Below are 20,734 nucleotides of genomic sequence, written 5' to 3'. Positions count from 1 at the left end.
GAAGTGTATTCTGATTATGTAAAATAAGAAGCTCAGACTTTGCGAGATAGGACAATGAAGGAACTATCAAGTTTCAGATCCTTTGGAGAAGTTTCAGCGCTCTGATCAATTTAGGAGGGTGTTCACTTAAGGTTTGTCTCTTAGTAGTGGCAAGTCCATCTAAAGACGAGGAAGTGGTAGACCTATTTAGATGATCCTAGAGCAAATGGCTTTTGCTTGCATCTTAATTGTCTTGAGGATAGAAGAAAATGGTGTTATATCTTCTTCTTATCAGGTCCCCCAACATCGGTTCCCCCAGTCTCAGGAAGCTTTAGTGCAACAGGATCTGGTCTCTACACACCTTACACTGCGAGCCAAGGACCCTCTCCTACCAGTGTGTCTCAGGGTCTTCCTTTGGCACAGCCTCTGTTTCCTGGTCAACCGATGTCAACTCAACGCCTACCTACTCAAGTCCCTGGTTTTGCCCCACCTCCCTCTTCTGCAGGGATTGGACCTTCCTCTTACCCTCCTAGCACAGGTGCCCCAAGGCCACCTACCATGCCAGGCCCACCACTGCCTGGGCAGACAGTTGCTGGACCACCAACGTCCCAGCCTAATCATGTATCCTCACCACCACCTCCATCAACTATGTCAGGGCTGCACCCTGGGCCTCCCATGAGTGGCCTCCATGGACCACCTCCTCCCACTCATCCTTCTCAGCCAGGATACCAAATGCAGCAGAACGGTGAGTATTCCTAGTATAGGAATTGAGTCATGTGTGTTCCCTGTGTGCTGCAAACTGAGAACTGGATTTCAGGCTTGTTACTTGTGGGCTTCTGGCTGTACTTCAAAGCTTTCTTCTTGATTCCTTGTGGTCCTGTCTGAAGGACAAATCCAAGCTAAACAGGAGGATGTGTCATTCTAAGATACTTGTCATACAGATTTTAATCAGATTAATGTAACTAAAGGAATCCTAGCTTACTTGGCCAAAAAGTTGTTTAGTAATTAGTGCCATAATACTACAAGAATTTGTGATCAAAATTTTATGATCTTTAAATTGATATCTGCATCATCATCTTTCAAAAGTAGAGATTTGAAATTCTGCAAAGCCTTATCTTTCTTTTTTAAGATTTGTGGCAAGTGTGCATATACAACCTGTATGAGAGGAAGTTGTTAAACATTGAAAAGGAGTTGCTACTTTTTCTTCTTTAATTAGCAAAACTGTGTATTTTTATCCTTATAGAACCTTTCACATTTTGTGTGTGCTTAGAAGTATTATCAGTTAAGCTTTCTGAATTACAAACAGTTTTGGTTGATTTTTAATAAATAGCATTTACAGATACCTAGGATAAAGTAATCAGGTGCAAGTGTCAGGATTGAGAATCCCATCCCCCGTGCAGCTTTGCACGACTGGCCGGGTAAATTACTTAAAAATATCTGTTCAAATTGCTATGAACTGTAAAAACACTAATGGGGTAAATCATGCTGTTGTTCTATAACTGACTGAAATTGTCTAAGTAATATGAAATAACTTCATGTAGTTAGAGATAATCACATATTAACTTAGTGTAATTTCAGACAAGCCACAACTGCCTGAAAGAACTCCTTGCGTACCTTTAGTTTGAGGAATTATGAGTTATCCGCTAGCTTATTTGGCTGTTCTGTGTGCACTTTCTATTAGGCAGTTCTGAAATTTAATTTAAATGTTCATAGTGCCTGATCTTAATGTGTATTGTAATTGTATTAGTCTAAAAATAATTATGTTAGTCTAAAAACCTGTTCCCTTAAGTCTGGTTTTAAGGAGGACTGTATCCATCAATTTATTGGATTATTGATAGAGATGTACAGTCTAAGCTGAAACACTGTGATAAATGTTTAATCCTAATTAACTGAAAAGCATGACTTTCTTTTTCTTTTTTTTTTTTGACGATGACAAGAAAAGTGGCAAGTACCTAATGAGTATTAGCCATTGTTTGATTTTGCTGTCCCTTTCTTGTAAGGTTCCTTTGGGCAGGTGAGGGGTCCCCAACCAAACTATGGAGGAGCCTATCCAGGAACACCAAATTATGGAAGTCAACCTGGACCACCACCTCCACCAAAACGCTTGGATCCAGATTCCATTCCTAGCCCTGTAAGCTTATTTTGTTCTTACCAGTGTGAGTTCTTCCATAGTGTCTTTACATAAAACAAAACTGACGAAGACCAAAGCTGAAAACAGGTTTCTCATTCCAAAGAACATCAGTCTGTTTTCCTGCTTACTCTTCTGTCATATATCCAGCTTCAGTCTTTTCTTATGAATAAGCCCAGAAGCAGTACTTTTCTTGGTGACTACAGAAAGGCACTGCACATGCAAATCAATGCTCTAATTCCTCAGGTCTTTTTCTGTACTATGTTACATTTTGAGAATCCTTGATGGATTTGATTAAACTTGTTTCTCCATTTCTGGATTCCTTCTTAATGACTTTCCAAGGTGAACTAATTTCAGGTTTTGAGGTGACAGTCTATGAACCATATGATCCATGTTTAAAATATGGTTAATAGATGATTGTAGTGCTTTTCCTTTCCTTTTTGCTATAATCTGTCAAAAAGCTGGTTAGCATTTTTTGAGGCCATTAAGTCATGACACTACTGCAGTCAAGTATGGACAACTTCTCAAATTGGGATTATCTTTCAGAATGGAGGTTCTGAGAAAGAACGAGCAGTGATGTGTAATGGTTAGCAATGATGAGTAGTATTAAGTCTGGCAGTACTATTGCCACTAGTCTACTGTTCTGTTCTTTCTGCTGATGCTGTTCTGTTACTGTCTCAGAAGGCCACAGTCATTTGATAACAGGAAACCTTTCCAGTGCAGTGCTTGCGATCACTTTACTTCAAAACTATAAAAATAATGTAGAGTTACATCTTAGGTCTGGACTGGTGCTGTTCAGAAGTTATTGCTATTCAAAAAAGATTATCTGTTTAGACTCCAGGTTTATGTAAAGTTTATGACCGTATTTTTTTGTAGAATATAAGAAGCCTTTAATTGCTTGTCTGCTTCTCTTCTCTTACACTAAATTACATCTCAAATGGCTTGTGTCAGTTGCCTTCATTTTAGCATGTTCTTAAAGCATAAATCCCCAATTTCTAACCAAAATGAGCACATGAGCCACTACCTCTGTTAGCAATGTGTTCAGAGCCCAAGCCCAATATCTTGGCAAGGCTGGTTTTGGGATCGGTGTATGCTGCAGAAGCGGATGTTTCCTGTTGCATGAACCAATGTCTAAATGTATCTAATTCCAGTGCTACAGGTTTGGGTAGAGAGAAGTAACACTGTTACTTTTTGGTTTATTATTCTTTTTTCTTTTTTTCTTTTCTTTTCTTTTTTTTTTTTTTGTGGCACTCTTACTTTTTATTTTTTTAAAAAAAGCAACTTAATGAGCTGCCACCTCAGCAGAAACCCAGGCACAGAATAGACCCAGATGCAATTCCTAGTCCAGTAAGTGCTGTATATGTGAATTGTAGTCTGTGTGTTGGTGACCATCTGTGCATGCCTGAAACCTGAACTTCACCTCACTAACCGTCCATCATTAATCCTTTACCCTTTCCTTGCTGTATTCTGCTTGCCTTATCAAAATGAGTAACTTTACACCACAAGAGGTTGTTAAAATCTTCTCTTCTTTGATGAATGGTGAGGCAATAGAAAGCAGACTGTTTCAGAAACAGATCATGAAGAATGTTTCCCCTCACTTCATCTGATCTTTAGAATATCTCCTTCATCAGATTCCAACTGGCATTGTCAGTGTAAGCCATCAGTATAATTGTCCATAGAATGTGTGTCTCCTGTTAACATACACACAGCATGAGCCTTTGTAGGCATGTTTTCTACCAGTTTTGAACAGAATTTGATTACTGTTCTTGTTGATATACCAATACCAGGCTAATGCTTTGAAGTTCTAAAATCGCACATGAACTGTTTTGTTTTGATGTTAATTACTGATCTAAATCTTCTAGTAGATTAATATGAGGCATGGGGAGCTATAAACATTCTATCATTATCTGCGTTCATACATAACCATTAAATTTTGAATTTGAAAATTTAATGTTTATGTGTAGAGAATCTTACCTAAAAGAAAGAAAAAAGCAGCTACCTTTTGGATTGGAAGAAAATTAAAAAAACACATTTGACTTTGGGTTACCCTTGTATCACTTCTTCCTCGTTTAGTCAATGTTGGTCATATAGTCATATAACAGGTACCCGCGGGTGAGATCACCAATGTCAGTCTGTAGACTTTTGAAATGGGATGAGATTTATCCTGGAGTAGTCACTGTCTGATGCTATGGGAGGCTTTTTGCTGGCAACTTAGAATCCTTAGTGAGAGGGTAGAAGTTCTGCCATGCAACTTAGGCATTTCATAATTTACTCTAAGCAAAGGCATGTGTATTTGGTGGCAAAGTAAGATCAGAAGAATGATTGCTAGTTTCAATGCTTTCATTCAGGCAGCAGTATGGAAATGTAGTTAAAACTGTGTATAACTACAATTTGCTGTTCTTATGCAAAGGTCAGTGGATATTTTAGTCAAGTAAAACTGTTCATTGCATTTCCATTATCTTAAACATATTTGCATTAATGAAGAATTTGAAATACTAAGAAATTTAAGATTTCTGCTGGCTTTGATGTTTAAGCTTCATCCATCGACAAGTCCATTGAAACTTCACTATCCGCATCCCCAGAATTCAAATCACAAACTCTTGAGCACCATGGAGTAATGAAGACTTCCACTGGAGCTTGCAAGCATCTGTCTTTAGGTCAGAGTTACAGTGGTTAGAAATAAATGCATACTATGAAAACAGTGGAAACATAACAGAAAGGAAAAGCCAGGTTATCTATAGAACTTCAGCCTGAGGCTTACAGAAGCTTCTAATTTTAATTTGGCTAGGACCAGTATACAGGGGAATACTACCAAAAATTCCTTTCTTGATCTGTGTTTGGCTTTTATAAGTTCAGATCAGGCCTTAAAACACAAAATATGCTACTACTCAGGATACTTGGGGAAAAATACTATTTGCAATGTGTAATTTTTGTTAGTCATTAAGTACTATTCGAGATCAAACTGAGAGGTGACTGCTTGACAAAACTTATTTGCTTTAGACTTCTTATTTTTAGAGATAGTAATGTTTTCCTCGGGTCCCCTTTTCACTGCCTTACAGATATAAATTTTTTATTTTACAGTACTTTGAAACCAAGCCTCCAAATATTAATGTGGTGCTTTTCATCATAGATTCAAGTGATTGAAGATGACAGAAGTAACCGTGGATCAGAACCATATGTCACTGGAGTGAGAGGGCAGGTCCCACCTCTTGTTACTACGAATTTCTTGGTCAAGGATCAAGGTGAAATATTTTTCTTTTCCTAAACAAACAAAACAGAAACCCTGAAGAGTCAATGACAGAACTGTCTATATTTTTCAAGGAAAAGTTTGAGGAATTCAGTGGCTGAGGATATGTATTTTACCAACAGAAGCTTAGCTTCAAGTCCTGTGTTGATTTGATCTCTATTTAGATTCTCCTCATTGCTTGGTAGCTAGTAAGCAATTTGTAAGTAAAAAAAAATATGTTTTCCAGGGCAGGTACCTGGGATCAGCTTTACCAGGGATATCAGAAAGCAGCAAATGAAGCCTCTTCTGAAGAGTTATATCAAAAACAGTTAAGAACTGAAATTTACTAGCAATATCATTTGAATTGGACTGGGAACTGTATTTTTTTGAATTGAGTGGAATGTCAGTTGGTCCATGGACTTCAAAGAGAAAGGATATTTAATCTTTTAATTTCCCATGCTTTTTTTGAGATTTAAAGCTCCCTTAAAACTTCAGAATCTGATTCTACAATCAAGTGCTTGTTCATTTGTTTTGACATAAGGGCTTTTATTATATGTAGTTAGTCCTAAAGAGGCACTTTGTTTGGAATTCAAGTTTTGCATAGATTGAAATTAATTTATTGTTTAGGTAAGCTCTTAGTCTCTGGGGCTTAACAACACAACTGAAGGTATCTTTGTTTCTGTTCTTGAATATAAATTTAACTTGTACTGAAATTTGTGGGAATTTTTTCTTTGTTCCCCAGGTAACGCAAGCCCCCGCTACATAAGATGCACATCTTACAATATTCCCTGCACCTCAGATATGGCCAAACAGTCCCAAGTTCCCCTAGCTGCTGTCATAAAACCACTGGCTACTCTACCCCCAGAGGAGGTGAGAATCATATGCAGAGTTACATAGGCGCTGTATGCACTCTGAACTTGTGAGGAGAATGCTATTAGATGTCAACATTTAACAGATACGTTGAGAAAGACTGTTCAGGTAATGAAGACTAGGTAAATGCTGATTCTCCCACAAGTGTGTGGCAGAGATCTGTAAGGCAGAAGAATGTTGTGTTCAAAACATTTAATATTTTGATCACGGTGATAATTTCAGCTTTTTTGCAGTAACTGTCAAGCACTGTGACTGAATGACCAAAATATTAGGATGGTCACAAACGCATACACTTCCAGTTGATCTCAATTTCTTTCTTGGCCTAAAGTATTTAAACGGTTACTAATCATTGATGTTAAGTCTTTCCTAGGATATCAAGTTGTGCAATTGCACACGGGTTAAGCTGTCTAATACACATGCATAGCACTGTGCGATGACAGAACAAGCCTGAGTACTGGGCACTCCTGAGCTGCACTTGTATTTCTGCCCTTGCTCTGTGCACTAACTTACTTCTAGGTGTAATGTGTGGCTAGCTAGCCTTTTAGCCACTTTGTCTGCTTGCTGAGAACATGAAAGCTTCAAGACTATCACAGAGCTAGAAATTTTATAAAATATTCTAAATACTCTGGCTACTGTGTAGTGTTAGCCTGCTTGGAGCAGTGACATAAAGAAGAATATGCTTGTTAAATTTGAATACATATGTTTGCAGTATTCCGTGCCCTGTTAAACTTCACTTTAGCATCTACTAAGGAAAGGAATATCCTCTGGGCTTTTAAGGGTGTTTTTTTCCTGTTGCATTTCATTAGTGTTCCTGAACTATGGTTTTGATTTTGAAAACTGGTTTGTGATAAAACTGAGTAGTGAAGTTAATTCCTATACTGCTGTATTGTGGTTGGAGTTTAAAAGGAGCACAGTACGAGAATTTGGTCTTATTTGAGAAACCCCGAGGCTTGTGGAGCTGCACACTTTTAGAGAAGCTTTACAAACAACTAGTTGTTAGGTCTCCTGGTGTGTTTGTGCTTTGAACAAACATTTGTGATATCCAGAAAAAACATGGCTAGGATTGGAAAATTGCCCTGGAGACCGGTCAGTTTCTAGCATTGGGAAGTTCTTTATGGCAAGGGCAAACTCCCTGTGGAGGGCCCCTTCCAACAGATGAAGGCTTAGCTGTTCAGAGCAATAAGACTGTAAATAGAGCTGAAGCTTAACATACCACTAATGAGAGGATAAATGTCTCATGAAAATAAAGCATTCGGATAAATCTAGAATATATAAAAATTCAGCACCTGGTTGCCAGATACAGGACCTTTGCCCTCTGTTAATGCACAGTTCAGAAAGCAGAGCTTGAGGCTTCAGAAAGAAGTATCTCTGTGCTTTCTGGGAGTAAGTGGTTACAGGAAGATCATGCATAGCACTGCATGTTTACAGCACCCTTGTAGTTTGTTTGCATGCATGTTACTGAGGGAGAGGCTGAGGAAAAAAGCTTATTGTGTGGAAGTACAATACTAACATTGCCTGGCAGTTAGAAAACTTGAAATTTTGTTTCCCCTGAGGAGGTCAGCCTTGGGGATAAGGAGCTGAGAAATGCTGGCAGCAAAACCATTGCATTGTCAACAAATGATTAGTGGGGTTAAATGAGAGATGGGACACATCTGTGGCATGAAGAGGAAGAAAGTGACTAGAGCATTTGCTCAGTTCCTGCTCAATGAATATGTTGTCTCTTAAACATGATCGGAGGTTTAGGGTGACTGAGAGAATTAAGACTGGACACCTTTAGTGTCAGAAAATTTAGAAGTAAGTAGTTAAACTTACTTTTGAGATAGATTCTTAGTTATGAAAGATGCTTTGAACTATGAATGCAGCTTGTAGCTTGCACAAGTTATGTCAACCATTTTAATGTGCTTCCTGCTCATTCTGAGGTTGAGAAGCTGCAGAAGTTGCCAAGCATCTTATTCTGTTTTGGCTGCAAAAAAGAATATATTATCAGTAATAGTTCAAAAATGGTATTGCTACGTAACAGTTTTGAGGACTTGCTGTACAATGGGGTCAAGACAAGCAGAACTTATGGAAATACTGTCTTTCATGGTGGACTTCAAAAATAAGTATTGGCTGAAACTTTTTTAAATGGCCTGGATGCTCTATGTTCTTGAGTATATGGAATGCAATGACTGGCTTCTATTTTGTCAGAAAGCTTTCTTTTTACAAGGGAAAAATACAAGAGGTGAAGAGTTGCTTTTAAAAACCCAACCTGTGATGAAATGTAAAATTGTATGCTCGCTCCCATGAGGTTATTGCAGCCATTCTTTGCATGGCTTCAGTCTTTCATGTTCACTTGGGATACATCTGTGCTGTCTGGTGTGGTACTCCTGCTAAAGCTCATGCTCCTCAAGCAGGCTACTATATAAGGTAGTGCAGCACCATGCTGAAGTACCTGTTTGTGTCTAAGTGGGATAGCCCATTAATTACTGCAGCCCACAAAGAACTGCTGTGCTAGAGCTTGAGTTAAAAAGTATTTATGAAATACTTGTTCAGGCTTCCCTCAGCCCCTGTGCTCTCTTCCATAGCTGCCAAAGTGCTAAATCCTATGCAATGTACAGGGAGATGGTTTTAAGCTTTGCAATATGTGTGGTCACTTCTTTTTCATCATCATGTGACCTTTCTTTTCATTTTTCTCCCCTGCTTCCACAGACCCTTCCTTATTTGGTAGACCATGGAGAATCTGGTCCTGTCCGATGTAATAGGTGCAAGGCTTATATGTGCCCTTTTATGCAATTCATTGAGGGTGGAAGGAGGTTCCAGTGTTGCTTCTGCAGCTGTGTCACTGAGGGTAAGGTTTCTTCTGGAAATCGGTCTCTAGGCTCTATTGGAGTGATCTTTGAACAAGATGCAAGCAAATAAATCTTTATCATGTTATGATCATTTATAATATATACTATGCTTTAACGTGTGTTTAGTCTTGTAAAAAATTCATTATAAAACATGTTCAGCGCTCAGTTCTGAAATTATGGTCAAATTAAGTAGGTGCTTATGCATTGCAGTATTATTGTACCAAATTTTTAACATGAGGTACTTGTAGCATAATGTATGCTGGTCTGAAAAATTATTTATGCTATTTTCTTAGGGTATTTCAAATTTACATTTTTCTGTGACAGACTGAGATGTATATCTAGTCAGTAGCATGAGTTAGGATTTTTTTTTCTCATTTTTTTTTCTCATAAAGCCTGTTTAAACACTGCTCAGAGATGAGATTGCAGCTAAATCTGCTGCAGCTGAGTAGCAGTGTCCAATATATGCCAATTAATCTTGGTTGCTCTTCTAAATTAATATAAAACATGCTTCATTTTAAGCAGAAGTCACTATGTGCTGCTCATAGCATGACATCTGTAGATTTGTTTTGAAGGCACAGTGGAATGTAAGGTACAACAAACCTTATGGTGATATTTTGAGTGTTTCATTTGGTAACACTGATGGCTTTTAATGGACTGTTTCTTCTTATCACCTTGGTTATGCTGTACAACTGTTTGTATAAACCAAAATGGGAAGCTGATGGGGGTTAGAAATGGCCAACCTCAAAAAACTTTTTTTGTCTGGTGATTTTCTGCCGGTATGCATTCCCTGTCCCTGCCCACTCAGCAGCTGTATGAATGGCTGTACCTGTAAAAACTGAGCAGGGGCAGAAAAGGGAGAGATGCTCAGAGACTGCTCATGAAAGCAATGCTGCAAAGCCCAATATAGTTGTACCTAATACTTGAAAACAATTTCTGCTTTCTCTGCAAAAAGCAACCAGGTAATTAGCTTGTACTGGATGTGTACTTAGAGAGAAGAATGATGGGTGCTTATATATATATAGTCATAATGATTTCACTTTGCTTTTGAACTGTTGAAACTTTGATTGTTTAGAATAATTTAAATGTGGTGAATACTATCATTACAGATAATCTCATTTTAGTCTCCCCTGGAGCTATATAAGCAGCTATAACTGAAATACATTTTGTTACCCTAGCAATTCTGCAGGAGGGACTCTCTGTCATGGTAGTTCATGGGGCACAAGGCAAATGCTTTCTTTGTTTCTGCAGCTGACTTTTGTAGGTGAAAACTTACCTTAACTCCATTTTACTTTCTGATGCCTGGTACCAGCACAAAAGTACTGGGTGCTGAGCACGTGGTTACACTTCCAGTTCCTCCTCCTTAATGCTTTACAATCCACTGTAAGAAGTACCCTGTCTATTCTGACAAAAGGATTATGACAGAGTGCTTAGAAGGCTTTACTCTTGTGCAGCATGAGAAGGGAAGGAAAAAGCTAACTCGGCAAAATAAGGAGCTCAATCTTTCAGTAAGCCTGAATTAAGTCAGTAATGTTGTAGCCTGTAGTTTGCCTCAAACTCTATTGCAAGTCATTTGTTACTACTTATACAAGATTTTTGTATTTTTCCTTTGGACTAAATCCTTCAGAAGGCTCCTAAGAGCATGTTGTAGTGACGTTTCTGATATGAAACAGTGTGCCACCTGGTGCATAAGACAAACTGGGAGCAGTTTGCCTGTATTTCTTGGCTTTAATGAGGCCCTTAAATTGCATAAATATTTTTAGTAATACTTGCATGCTAGCACAGAGTGCTAGCTAGCTTTCCTGGCGTTTTATTTGAAACAGCTGTTGTCATGTTAGCTCTCTAGTCACAGTGTTTATCATGGGTGTGTCACTGAACTTAATGATTTTTTCCTTTCCCAGTGCCACCTCACTACTTCCAGCATTTGGATCATACTGGAAAACGAGTAGACTTCTATGACCGACCTGAGTTATCGCTGGGGTCTTATGAGTTTCTAGCAACAGTAGACTATTGCAAGGTATGGTAGTATGTGTTTATTAATATATTTTGGTTTGGTTTTAAATAAAAAGCCTATTTTCCTAAAAGTAAGAATGACATGAATTGTCTGGGGCTGCTTTCTAGCTGGCAGACATATTTAACAGCATTAATCCAACCCACTTCATTGTGTAAAATAATGTGCTTGTCTGCTTACTTCTCAAAGTAGGGGAAGTCTTGATCACACATGGCATAATATAATTTTATTATAGGTGCTTCTGTCATTCTCTTCTGGAGCTATATAAGCAGCTATAGCTGCTGTTACTTTAGCAGGAGGACTTTCTTGCAGTAGTCCGTGGGGCAGAAGGAGAATGTAGGAGAGATTGGAGAAAGTACTATAGTAACTATGCAATGTGCCACCTGTTGCCCAAGACAGGCTTTACCTATTGAACTTCAAATACAGCCATACTAGTTAAAAACACAAGAGTAGTGTGGAAATAGATATTGTCAGAGCTGGTTTACTTTTAAATTAAAGATTTAAATAATAATTAACTTCTAAGGAATAGGAAAAATATGTGCAAGGTGCTTATTAAATCAACTTACATCACTGCTGAAATAAATGCTGGGAAAATAGGTGTCTAAATATTGCAACTTTATTCTGGTTGCCTTCTGATGCCTCAGCTTTACTTTGAGTTAAGGGAAAAACCAATTCTCCTGCTTCTAACAGTGTAAGAAGCATTTTTACTTCAAACAAGATGCAGTCTTCCCAGCTTTTTTGAAAGTTCTTCTGTTTTGTTTTTGCTCTGTGTGCTCCTTCCAGTATGACCTATAGACTTCAGAAAACTGTTGACTGAAACAATTGTTTTCCTTCCCAAAGCAAACCTGATATTTAAGTAGAAGGGAAAGGTTGCAGTTCTCAGAGAGGAAAATCTTTTGCTTTATATTGACGAAATCACCTATAACAAGTCTTCCAAAGTCTTGAGAACTGGCAGGAAATTTCCCTGTCTACTTTCCTTATCTGGCCTAGTCATGTAAATGGATGATTTAGTTATAACTAGCCTGTTCTTCACTGAGCAATGGTAAAATCAGTCTAGGGCATGCAATGCCAGTCCATTTCAAGCACAGTGTGCTTACATGACTGTTAGTTGGGCAGGGATGGGAGAATGATCTGAAGAAAAGATTACTGCTCATGAGTAGAAAAGCACATGAAAGCTATTGGAGTTTTGACCAGCATTCATTTGTCCATGTTACAGAGCTGTTACATGGGCTGTGTTACATGGCCATAATGTGACTTCTTCCCTTTCTTCCACAGAATAACAAGTTTCCCAGTCCACCTGCTTTCATTTTCATGATTGATGTGTCTTACAATGCTGTGAAGAGTGGCTTAGTGAGGCTAATATGTGAAGAATTAAAGTCACTCCTAGATTACCTGCCCAGGTAGGTATATTGTGTACTACTGTAACCAGTCAAAATGGGGAAAATTGTCACTTTTCCCCTTTAAAAGAAGCTAGAAATTAGAACATTATTTGATAATCCTGTCAAGCTCTTTTGTTCAGAAAAAGGCCAAGCAGAACATCTTTCTGAATACCTTTCTAGGTGAAGATAAATTTTCCTTCCTTTCATTTTTCCCTCATCCCTATTGTGTTGGATTCTGTGTAACGATTTCACTACCTACTTAGATGTGAAGGCAAGTATGTCTCTTGCAGGGAAGGCAACATGGAAGAATCAGCCATTCGAGTAGGCTTTGTCACCTACAACAAAGTGTTACACTTCTATAACGTGAAGAGCTCATTGGCACAGCCACAAATGATGGTTGTCTCAGATGTGGCAGATATGTTTGTGCCACTCCTTGATGGTTTTCTGGTGAACGTGAACGAGTCCAGGACAGTTATTGACAGGTAATGGGAATTGATTTACAATGTGTGTAGTAAACTTCTTGTTTGGTAGATTCAAGTGTTGTATGCTTATTTGTCATGTTGTTCACCTAGAAGTCACTCCATGTATTTTAACTTCCTATACTCTGAGATTAAGCTGGCAAAGTAGGTTGGGAAAATTCATGGGGTAAGGGTGTATTTGGCTTGTAGTGCAGCCTGGCAGAAGGTATATGTAAGGAGATTTAGTACAGAAGGGCATTTCTGGGAAAAGAAAAAAAAAAAAAAACAAAAAAACCCCCCAAAAACCAAAACACAACTAGAATGATGCAAAGCGAAAGCTGTAAGAATACTGAATCACTATCTTTAAGGCAACTGCCTAAATAACTGAAAACTGAGACAACAGTGGTGTCTAATTTTGGTTCTGTGGAGAAAATTGAGTGAGTGGGACAGAGAAGATAAAATCTAGAAGGAAAGATAGAGAAATTAGCAAAGTTTTGGCAAACTATTTAACATGATACTTGAACTGTAATTAAATTATGCTGTGTTGGTTGCTAACTATGTTTTGGGAACTAGACATGGCACTGCTTGTTTTTAAAGAAAATTCCTAGCCTATTCTGTAGTGCATTAACAAACATAAATACAGAACTCTGGATTAAACCTATTAATCTTTGAATAGTACACAGGATGCTTGGCAAACAGAGGCCAAGCATCACTAGTTTTTCCTAAGAGTTTACCTACCAATATATATTGGAATATGTTAAAAGAACAAGAATGCAGAAGAGCTATTGGAGTAGGCATCAGCTGAGGCTATGCAGCAAGCACTGAGGATATGGATGAGAAAAGCCAATGAAGAATGACAAGGCATCATTTTTTTCACAGATAAATGATGAGATGCCAAATACCGTAAAAATTATAAAAATTTACAGACATGTTAGGGACTTCTGTTTAAACCACCTCTGTCTCCTAGGTCATCAACTGCAACTGTGGTTTTTCCAATTAAATGGAATATTGAATTCCTCATTTTTCTTGTTCTTTGCTAGTTTGTTGGATCAGATTCCAGAAATGTTTGCAGACACAAGAGAAACAGAAACTGTTTTTGCACCTGTGATTCAAGCAGGGCTGGAGGCGCTGAAGGTTAGTAAATGCATTGTCACAGCAAGTTGTTTTTAGTCTGAGTACTCTGAAGTTCATATTCTGCTAACACACGCTAATAAGATAATTTGTAAATATTTCATAGTCATCTTGTGGTAGGTGCAGTACACGTAGGGAGTACTTGGCTCATTCTTCAAGTGCATGTACCTCTGGTTCTATGTAGCTATCTATCTGCTCTCTACCCAATTTTTTTTTAGTGATTTTTGTTCACAGTACAAGACATCTGGCTTACTCTCAGTTACCTGGCTGCATTTTGCTTTGAACAGTTTACAGAACCTACAAAAAAAAAAAAAAAAAAAAAAAGACCCTCCAATATTAAAAACAAGTGCTGAAGTCCATCATGTCTCATTGAGGAGTTCTGTAACATGGTGTCTTTCTAATCCTGTGCTTGAAGCTCTGCTATAATCTTAAATAAAAGGAGAGAATACAATCTGTTGAAGTTGCCCGCAACAATGTGCTAACCAAGTAAACCTTTCCTAAAGTTCTTCCATTCCAGTACTTCATCCAGATAATTACATGCATGATCTAACTCTGACTTGTATATACTGATAGAATTGACCACCTGTATGATTCCATCCAAAACTGTTCATGTAGCTCTAACTGTCTTTCATGTAAGTCCTCAAAAGTCTCTCTTAAACTCAGTTTTCATGACAATTGCTCAGTCAAGAAATAATATACATTACTAATTGATTGTTTACATACTGCTTGTGTCAGAGAAAATAACCTACTAAACATTGGCTAGTGGTGACATAGGTTATTGATTTAAAACTAATGTTCTGTTGAAGCTCAGATTACAAAATCCTTTGCCATTTCTGTGACTCTTTTACACAAACTTAGTAGCTGCAAATCAGAGAAGAAAACAGTCTAACACCTTTGCGCAAAACCTTTTGTAGCTGAGTCCTGCTTACTGCTCTGTGTCTCCTTGGAGCCAGTCCTTTTCTTCCTGCCATGGAATTAGCGCAGGTCCAGTAGAACTGAAGCTTGCTTTTCTGTAACTGACAAGTAAGCTGTGCTCCCTGTGTTGGATACCACTGAAGTAACCAAGTGATCACTGAGCCTGTGTATGTGATAGCCTTCCTGACATAAAGAAGTGAAGTAATGAGGATGCTCGAATACTTGTACTTGAATCACAGTTTCCCTTACAGTTTTTGTAATTGTTCTAACCTGTGCTATTGCACTTGCTTTCCTGCAGGCAGCTGAGTGTGCTGGCAAGCTCTTCATTTTCCATACCTCTCTGCCCATTGCAGAGGCCCCAGGGAAGTTAAAGAACAGGGATGACAAGAAACTGATCAACACAGATAAGGAGAAGGTAATAATGACTTGCATGATGCTTACATAGCAGGTCTATATTATACTCTTTATGGGATAAAATAACTCTGAAACAACATTACATGCTACCCTTGTAATTTTTTTAATGTAACCATCCCAGCTAATATCTTTTAACATTGCACTTTTATCTTCTGTTCTCAAGCAGAGCTGTGTAGACTTGACATCATAAGGACAGCACTGGTATGAGAACAAGAGAGAGGTCTAGATTCTTATACAGGATAAAATACCATAGCTGGGTTAAAGTAAATGTGCTGAGCTTACAATTAAAGCGGGATGTGTAGTAATTTCATAATATTCAACAGTTCTTCAAAGGCAGGGTCAGGAAGAATTTATATGACCCTAATTTCCCTGAAGAGAGACTTAAAGTATAAAAGTGTATTGACTGGGATTATAAACGGGATCTCACTTTCCTTTTCATGCCACAAACTTCTGATGTCATCTCTGACTTCCTTTCCTAGACTTTGTTTCAACCACAGACAAGCTTTTACAACAACTTGGCCAAGGACTGTGTGGCCCAGGGCTGCTGTGTGGATTTGTTCCTGTTTCCAAACCAGTATTTGGATGTGGCAACGCTAGGTGTAGTAACTTACCAGACAGGCGGATCTATTTATAAGTATGCTTATTTCCAGGTGAGAGTGACATTGACTCAGACTGGTATTTGATGTAAATAAGGATTATTGTTTATTTAAGAGTTCTTTTTCACAGTGTGAACTATAGTGAACAAGTACTTTTTTGGAAATAAATTGCTACTTAAATTTCAAGATTTTCACCAAAATGATTTAGTTAGCTTTATGTCTTTACACAAAAATATATCTATTAATAACAAAAACAACAACAAGAAAAGCTATGCTGTTAACTTTTAGCACAATATTTTATTAGCAGGGCACTGAGCCCTCTATGATGCCTGATTTTTAGACTGAGACTGCAGGAGATAGTACCTGTTTTTAAATTACTTTACGATTTATGGAGCAGCTCTGATTTATGAGAGTATGAAACTTGAATTATTGCTTGTGTTCTAGCTGGAGACAGACCAGGATAGGTTCCTGAATGACTTGAGAAGAGATGTCCAGAAAGAAGTGGGATTTGATGCTGTAATGAGAGTGCGCACAAGCACAGGTGGGCTTTAGTATGAATGAGTCTTAATAAATGGATCACTTCAAGCATGTTATATGGGAAGCAACAGATTTTTCCCTAATTTAAAACATCTTGAGATTAGGGTATGCAAAAAGCTCTCCTAAAGCTTTGAAATTCTGAGACTTTTTTAGAGACTGAGCAAAGATACCTGCTGAAATCTATCAAGATAACTTAGTGTCATCAAGGTAACTTAGTGTCACCGATGACAAGATTTTCAGGGCTCCAAAGGCTGGCTGTCTTGTTATTCTGTTGAAAATGGTGGTTCACGTTGGGGTTTTTTCTTTTTTAGGTATTCGAGCAACTGACTTTTTTGGAGCTTTCTATATGAGCAACACAACTGATGTAGAGATGGCAGGTTTGGACTGTGATAAAACAATCACAGTGGAATTTAAGCACGATGATAAACTGAGTGAAGATAGTGGTGCACTCCTTCAGGTGAGGGGGGGAGGCTTTCTAGGAGAAAGAACTGAGTTGACAATTTAGAATTGTCAACAAAACTGTATCAAGGTAGAACCAAATCTCAACTGGGGGCCATGCCAGTTGCAGGAGAGGATGAGGTTACTCTGAACTGAAGTATTAGACACTCCTTCAAGGAACTGTTCATTCTTTTCTTCTTGCCCCGTACTATACCCTTAACCTTTGAGCATCCTTGTTCTCAGGGTGACCTAGATTGCTTCAAACTACAATCTGTTTTCCAAGACCAGTTGCCTTAATATAAACTGCTAACATTGCTGCTTGTTCTTTCATTGACCCTGATTCTTAGCATATGCTTTTAGCTTATTGTGCAAGTCTTTTACATAATTATCTTATTTGTTTAGGTATCTGAGTCCTAGTTTTTATTGAATTATATTCAGACCCTGCCTTTCTTGTTGTAGCTGGACCTAATTTTTCTATATTCTGGCATTTTTGTCTCCTACAGTGTGCTCTGTTATACACAAGTTGCGCGGGACAGCGACGACTCCGCGTTCACAACCTCTCCTTAAACTGTTGCACACAGCTTGCTGACCTCTACCGAAACTGTGAGACAGACACTCTCATCAATTACTTGGCTAAATATGGTAAGGGTAAATATGGTAACAAGAACTGCAACCTTTAACTGCTGTTAAAATGCCTGTTATTACCCAACAACACCTGTTAATTCTCTTTGCATCAAATATCAGGTGGCAATCCTGATACTTCAGTCATTTATGGAAAAAAGCATAAAGTTCTGATGATAGTATTGTTGCTTAGGATGAGAGGTATGGATAGAGGGTGTAGGCTTATCCTTTATACAAATTCTTGTCTAAATTTTATTAATAGAGGTTTGTGATGACAGCTATCTGAATTCATCCTTGTATTTATTTTTGCACTGGTTTAGTTCGTTCTCTAACTGTTCCAGAATTTTGCTCTGGGAATAGGAAATGGTGGCCTTTGCTCATAGATCTGGATTAAATGTCATACTTTTATGCGTTGTGCCCTATTTACCCTTTCTAGTTAGCAGTAAAAGCCTACAAATCCAGCAGAGATTTAGTTGCATATGTTTATTGCTATTAAAATGTAAGAAACGGTCAATTTTCAGTCCATTAAAGAAAGATGGCCAGACTATAAAAGGAGTTTTTATAGTACCTCATGCTTTCAAGTATGACTAAGTGTATCTTAAAGTACATGGGAGATAGAGAGTTGAAGAATATGTAATAAAACCAACTAAAAGAGCTTCTTCAGATCTTTAGCAGGAATGTGTCATCTCTTTCCCACAGGTTTGAAGGGGAGGGAAAAAAGACTTTCATAAACAGTAGTTGTTTAAATTTACTTTGTGGAAGTAGTGTTGGGTTTTTTTTACTTTTCATGAGTAATCACTTGATAGCTGTCCATCTCTTTCCTCTTTTTGTGCAGCATATCGTGGTGTTCTGAATAGTCCAGTAAAGACTGTACGAGATGCACTGATCAACCAGTGTGCCCAGATCCTAGCTTGCTATCGAAAGAACTGTGCTAGTCCCTCTTCTGCTGGCCAGGTAAACTCCAGATGCTTTCACTTGAATCATAGGCTTGTGTATTAAAAGGTGATGAGAGCTTTTTCCTACTTAACCTGCTCAATCAAAAAAAGTCAATTGCTTTGCTGAGCAGAAATTTGCAAAGAGAAGATTCAGGGAAGTAGAGAGACTGCAAGTATAGCTATAGTTGCGAATGGCTTCTTGGACATCTGTCTGGACCCCAGGATTAGACTATCCACTTTCACTCCTCATGCTTTGTTGGTTCATGCAAGCCTTGTTTTGTCAGGCATAAGCTTATTCAGCAAGACAGCTGACCAACTTCTGTCTGCTTGTGACTTGTAGCTGATCCTCCCTGAATGCATGAAGCTGCTTCCTGTGTACTTGAATTGTGTGTTGAAGAGTGATGTTCTTCAGCCTGGTCCGGAGGTCACAACTGATGACCGTGCCTACATTCGTCAGTTAGTCACATCCATGGATGTGGCAGAAACAAATGTTTTCTTTTATCCCAGGCTTTTGCCCCTGGTGAGTAATTCAGGATATTCTTGAGACTTGTTGTTGTCTTGACTCATTGTAAGGACTGGCATTTATATTTTATCAAGGGAAAGCAATTTGAGAAGGATTTGGGATCTGCTATCTGTTGGGATGCTTCAATTTATTCCACTCAGTGATAGATGCATTACTGCATCTTGTGAATTTACTGGGGGATTTTTTTCCTGAGCTATGAGCATTAGGACTAGTGGCAAAACCAACACTTTTGACACTTTCATGGTCTTTGAAAAGTCATGAAGCTTCTTGTAATTTTTTTGTAGTAATTTTCATCATTGCAGGGCAACTCCATGTACTATTCTGACTTTCAGTACCATAGTTACTGGAATAACATTAACAACTAATTACATTCCTACTCCAGGAGGCGATATTGGAACTACAGAGTAATTTCACAGAAGCCTTACGTTCTCTTTTGCTGACAAAGAGTCTCTGATCTGCTTGTGTATCATGTTCAGTAAGAAAAATAAGCTAAGGAGATGATACTTCAGTCACAGCTATTGCAGTCTTATGAGTCCTAGAAATGAGAAAACCTTTGGGGTCTTAGTAGCAGAAGTCTTCAGGATTTCATAAGATGTTCTTAGTTTATAACCTTTATTTTATTTTATTTTATTTTGTTTTTTATTTCACTTTAAAACAGGCCAAAGCAGATGTTGACAGTGACTCCTTGCCAGCAGCAATCCGGAACTCAGAGGAACGTCTCTCCAAGGGTGACATATACCTGCTGGAGAATGGGCTAAACATCTTTGTGTGGGTGGGAGTCAACGTGCAGCAGGGCCTGATCCAGAACCTTTTTGGAGTGTCATCCTTCAGTCAGATTAGCAGCGCCTTGGTGAGCTGGATGGCAGTGTGGGAGCTAGTGTCTGTGATAAGTCACCCAAAATTTAGAACAATGAGAAAGAAAGTTGAGAAAATAGTGTTAAATTTTTCATACTGGGAACAAGAGAAGCACAGATGTGAAACTAGTGGAAATGTCCCTAGTGGGCATGTCAGGCATGTTTTTATCTAGCTTTATTTGACATTCCACATCTCCACTGACAGTGAGGAGAACAGTCAGTACATAAATGGAATGAATAATTGACCTTTAATTCTGATATCATGTTACATTCTCTTTTAACTAGTTGAGATCAAAGAGATTATATGTCAGTGGGGGTAGATGCATCTCTACCCTTATGTAAGATGACAAAACTGCTGAGTTTTGTTTAACCTTGCTCTACTTCGTGTGACTAATGGGGATTGGATATCTTTCATTCCAGAGTACCCTGCCTGTCTTGGAAAACCCCTTTTCAAAGAAAGTACGATCTATTGTTGACATGCTTCAAGTGCAGAGATCCCGCTACATGAAGGTAAAAATGTTGGCCCCCATTCATAGCTTTAAATCCCCTTCCCTTTTAGTAGAGCAGGTGATGCCTGGTAATGCCGCAATACTGAACTTATTCTTCCTGATCTCATAAATGTAATTCAAACAAAGTTTTCAAGGATCTGAAAGAAAATTTGTTACTAGTTTTGGAGTTCTGTGCTTACCATAGTTCTAAACCTAATTTTTTTCACACCTATTATAATATACTGCTGCACAAACCATGTACATGGTATTTTCCTTCTGTTTAGAAAGGATTGAGACTTAACCCAGCTTAGTTACAGAAGTCAAAGCACATAAGCCATATATGCTGTGATTCTGGTTATCTCTCTTTAGATTTTTGAGCTATTTACCTTTTTGCTCTTTTTTCCAA

The 20,734-nt window shown here is 38.3% G+C and overlaps 1 protein-coding gene across 4 annotated transcripts in view; it reads left to right on the top strand.

Annotated features, from left to right (window-relative positions):
* SEC24C (SEC24 homolog C, COPII coat complex component) overlaps nucleotides 1–20,734 on the top strand; it is a 38,962-nt gene that overhangs the window by 15,824 nt on the left and 2,404 nt on the right. For 3 of the 4 annotated variants that reach the window (XM_049810072.1, XM_049810075.1, XM_049810073.1), the window contains 19 exons: nucleotides 275–724; nucleotides 1,980–2,110; nucleotides 3,386–3,454; nucleotides 5,238–5,349; nucleotides 6,076–6,203; nucleotides 8,892–9,030; nucleotides 10,930–11,045; nucleotides 12,315–12,439; nucleotides 12,709–12,900; nucleotides 13,917–14,010; nucleotides 15,221–15,337; nucleotides 15,816–15,986; nucleotides 16,377–16,473; nucleotides 16,781–16,926; nucleotides 17,411–17,549; nucleotides 18,364–18,482; nucleotides 18,804–18,983; nucleotides 19,645–19,836; nucleotides 20,261–20,350. In XM_049810072.1, coding sequence (XP_049666029.1) covers nucleotides 275–724; nucleotides 1,980–2,110; nucleotides 3,386–3,454; nucleotides 5,238–5,349; nucleotides 6,076–6,203; nucleotides 8,892–9,030; nucleotides 10,930–11,045; nucleotides 12,315–12,439; nucleotides 12,709–12,900; nucleotides 13,917–14,010; nucleotides 15,221–15,337; nucleotides 15,816–15,986; nucleotides 16,377–16,473; nucleotides 16,781–16,926; nucleotides 17,411–17,549; nucleotides 18,364–18,482; nucleotides 18,804–18,983; nucleotides 19,645–19,836; nucleotides 20,261–20,350 — 2,807 coding nt within the window. The remainder of the gene's footprint in view (nucleotides 1–274; nucleotides 725–1,979; nucleotides 2,111–3,385; nucleotides 3,455–5,237; nucleotides 5,350–6,075; nucleotides 6,204–8,891; nucleotides 9,031–10,929; nucleotides 11,046–12,314; nucleotides 12,440–12,708; nucleotides 12,901–13,916; nucleotides 14,011–15,220; nucleotides 15,338–15,815; nucleotides 15,987–16,376; nucleotides 16,474–16,780; nucleotides 16,927–17,410; nucleotides 17,550–18,363; nucleotides 18,483–18,803; nucleotides 18,984–19,644; nucleotides 19,837–20,260; nucleotides 20,351–20,734) is intronic. The other variant, XM_049810074.1, reaches the window with a different exon arrangement.

The sequence above is a fragment of the Accipiter gentilis genome, chromosome 9 (assembly GCF_929443795.1).
Source record: "Accipiter gentilis chromosome 9, bAccGen1.1, whole genome shotgun sequence".
Lineage (NCBI taxonomy): Eukaryota > Metazoa > Chordata > Aves > Accipitriformes > Accipitridae > Astur > Astur gentilis.
This window is presented reverse-complemented; position numbering and strand designations above follow the sequence as displayed.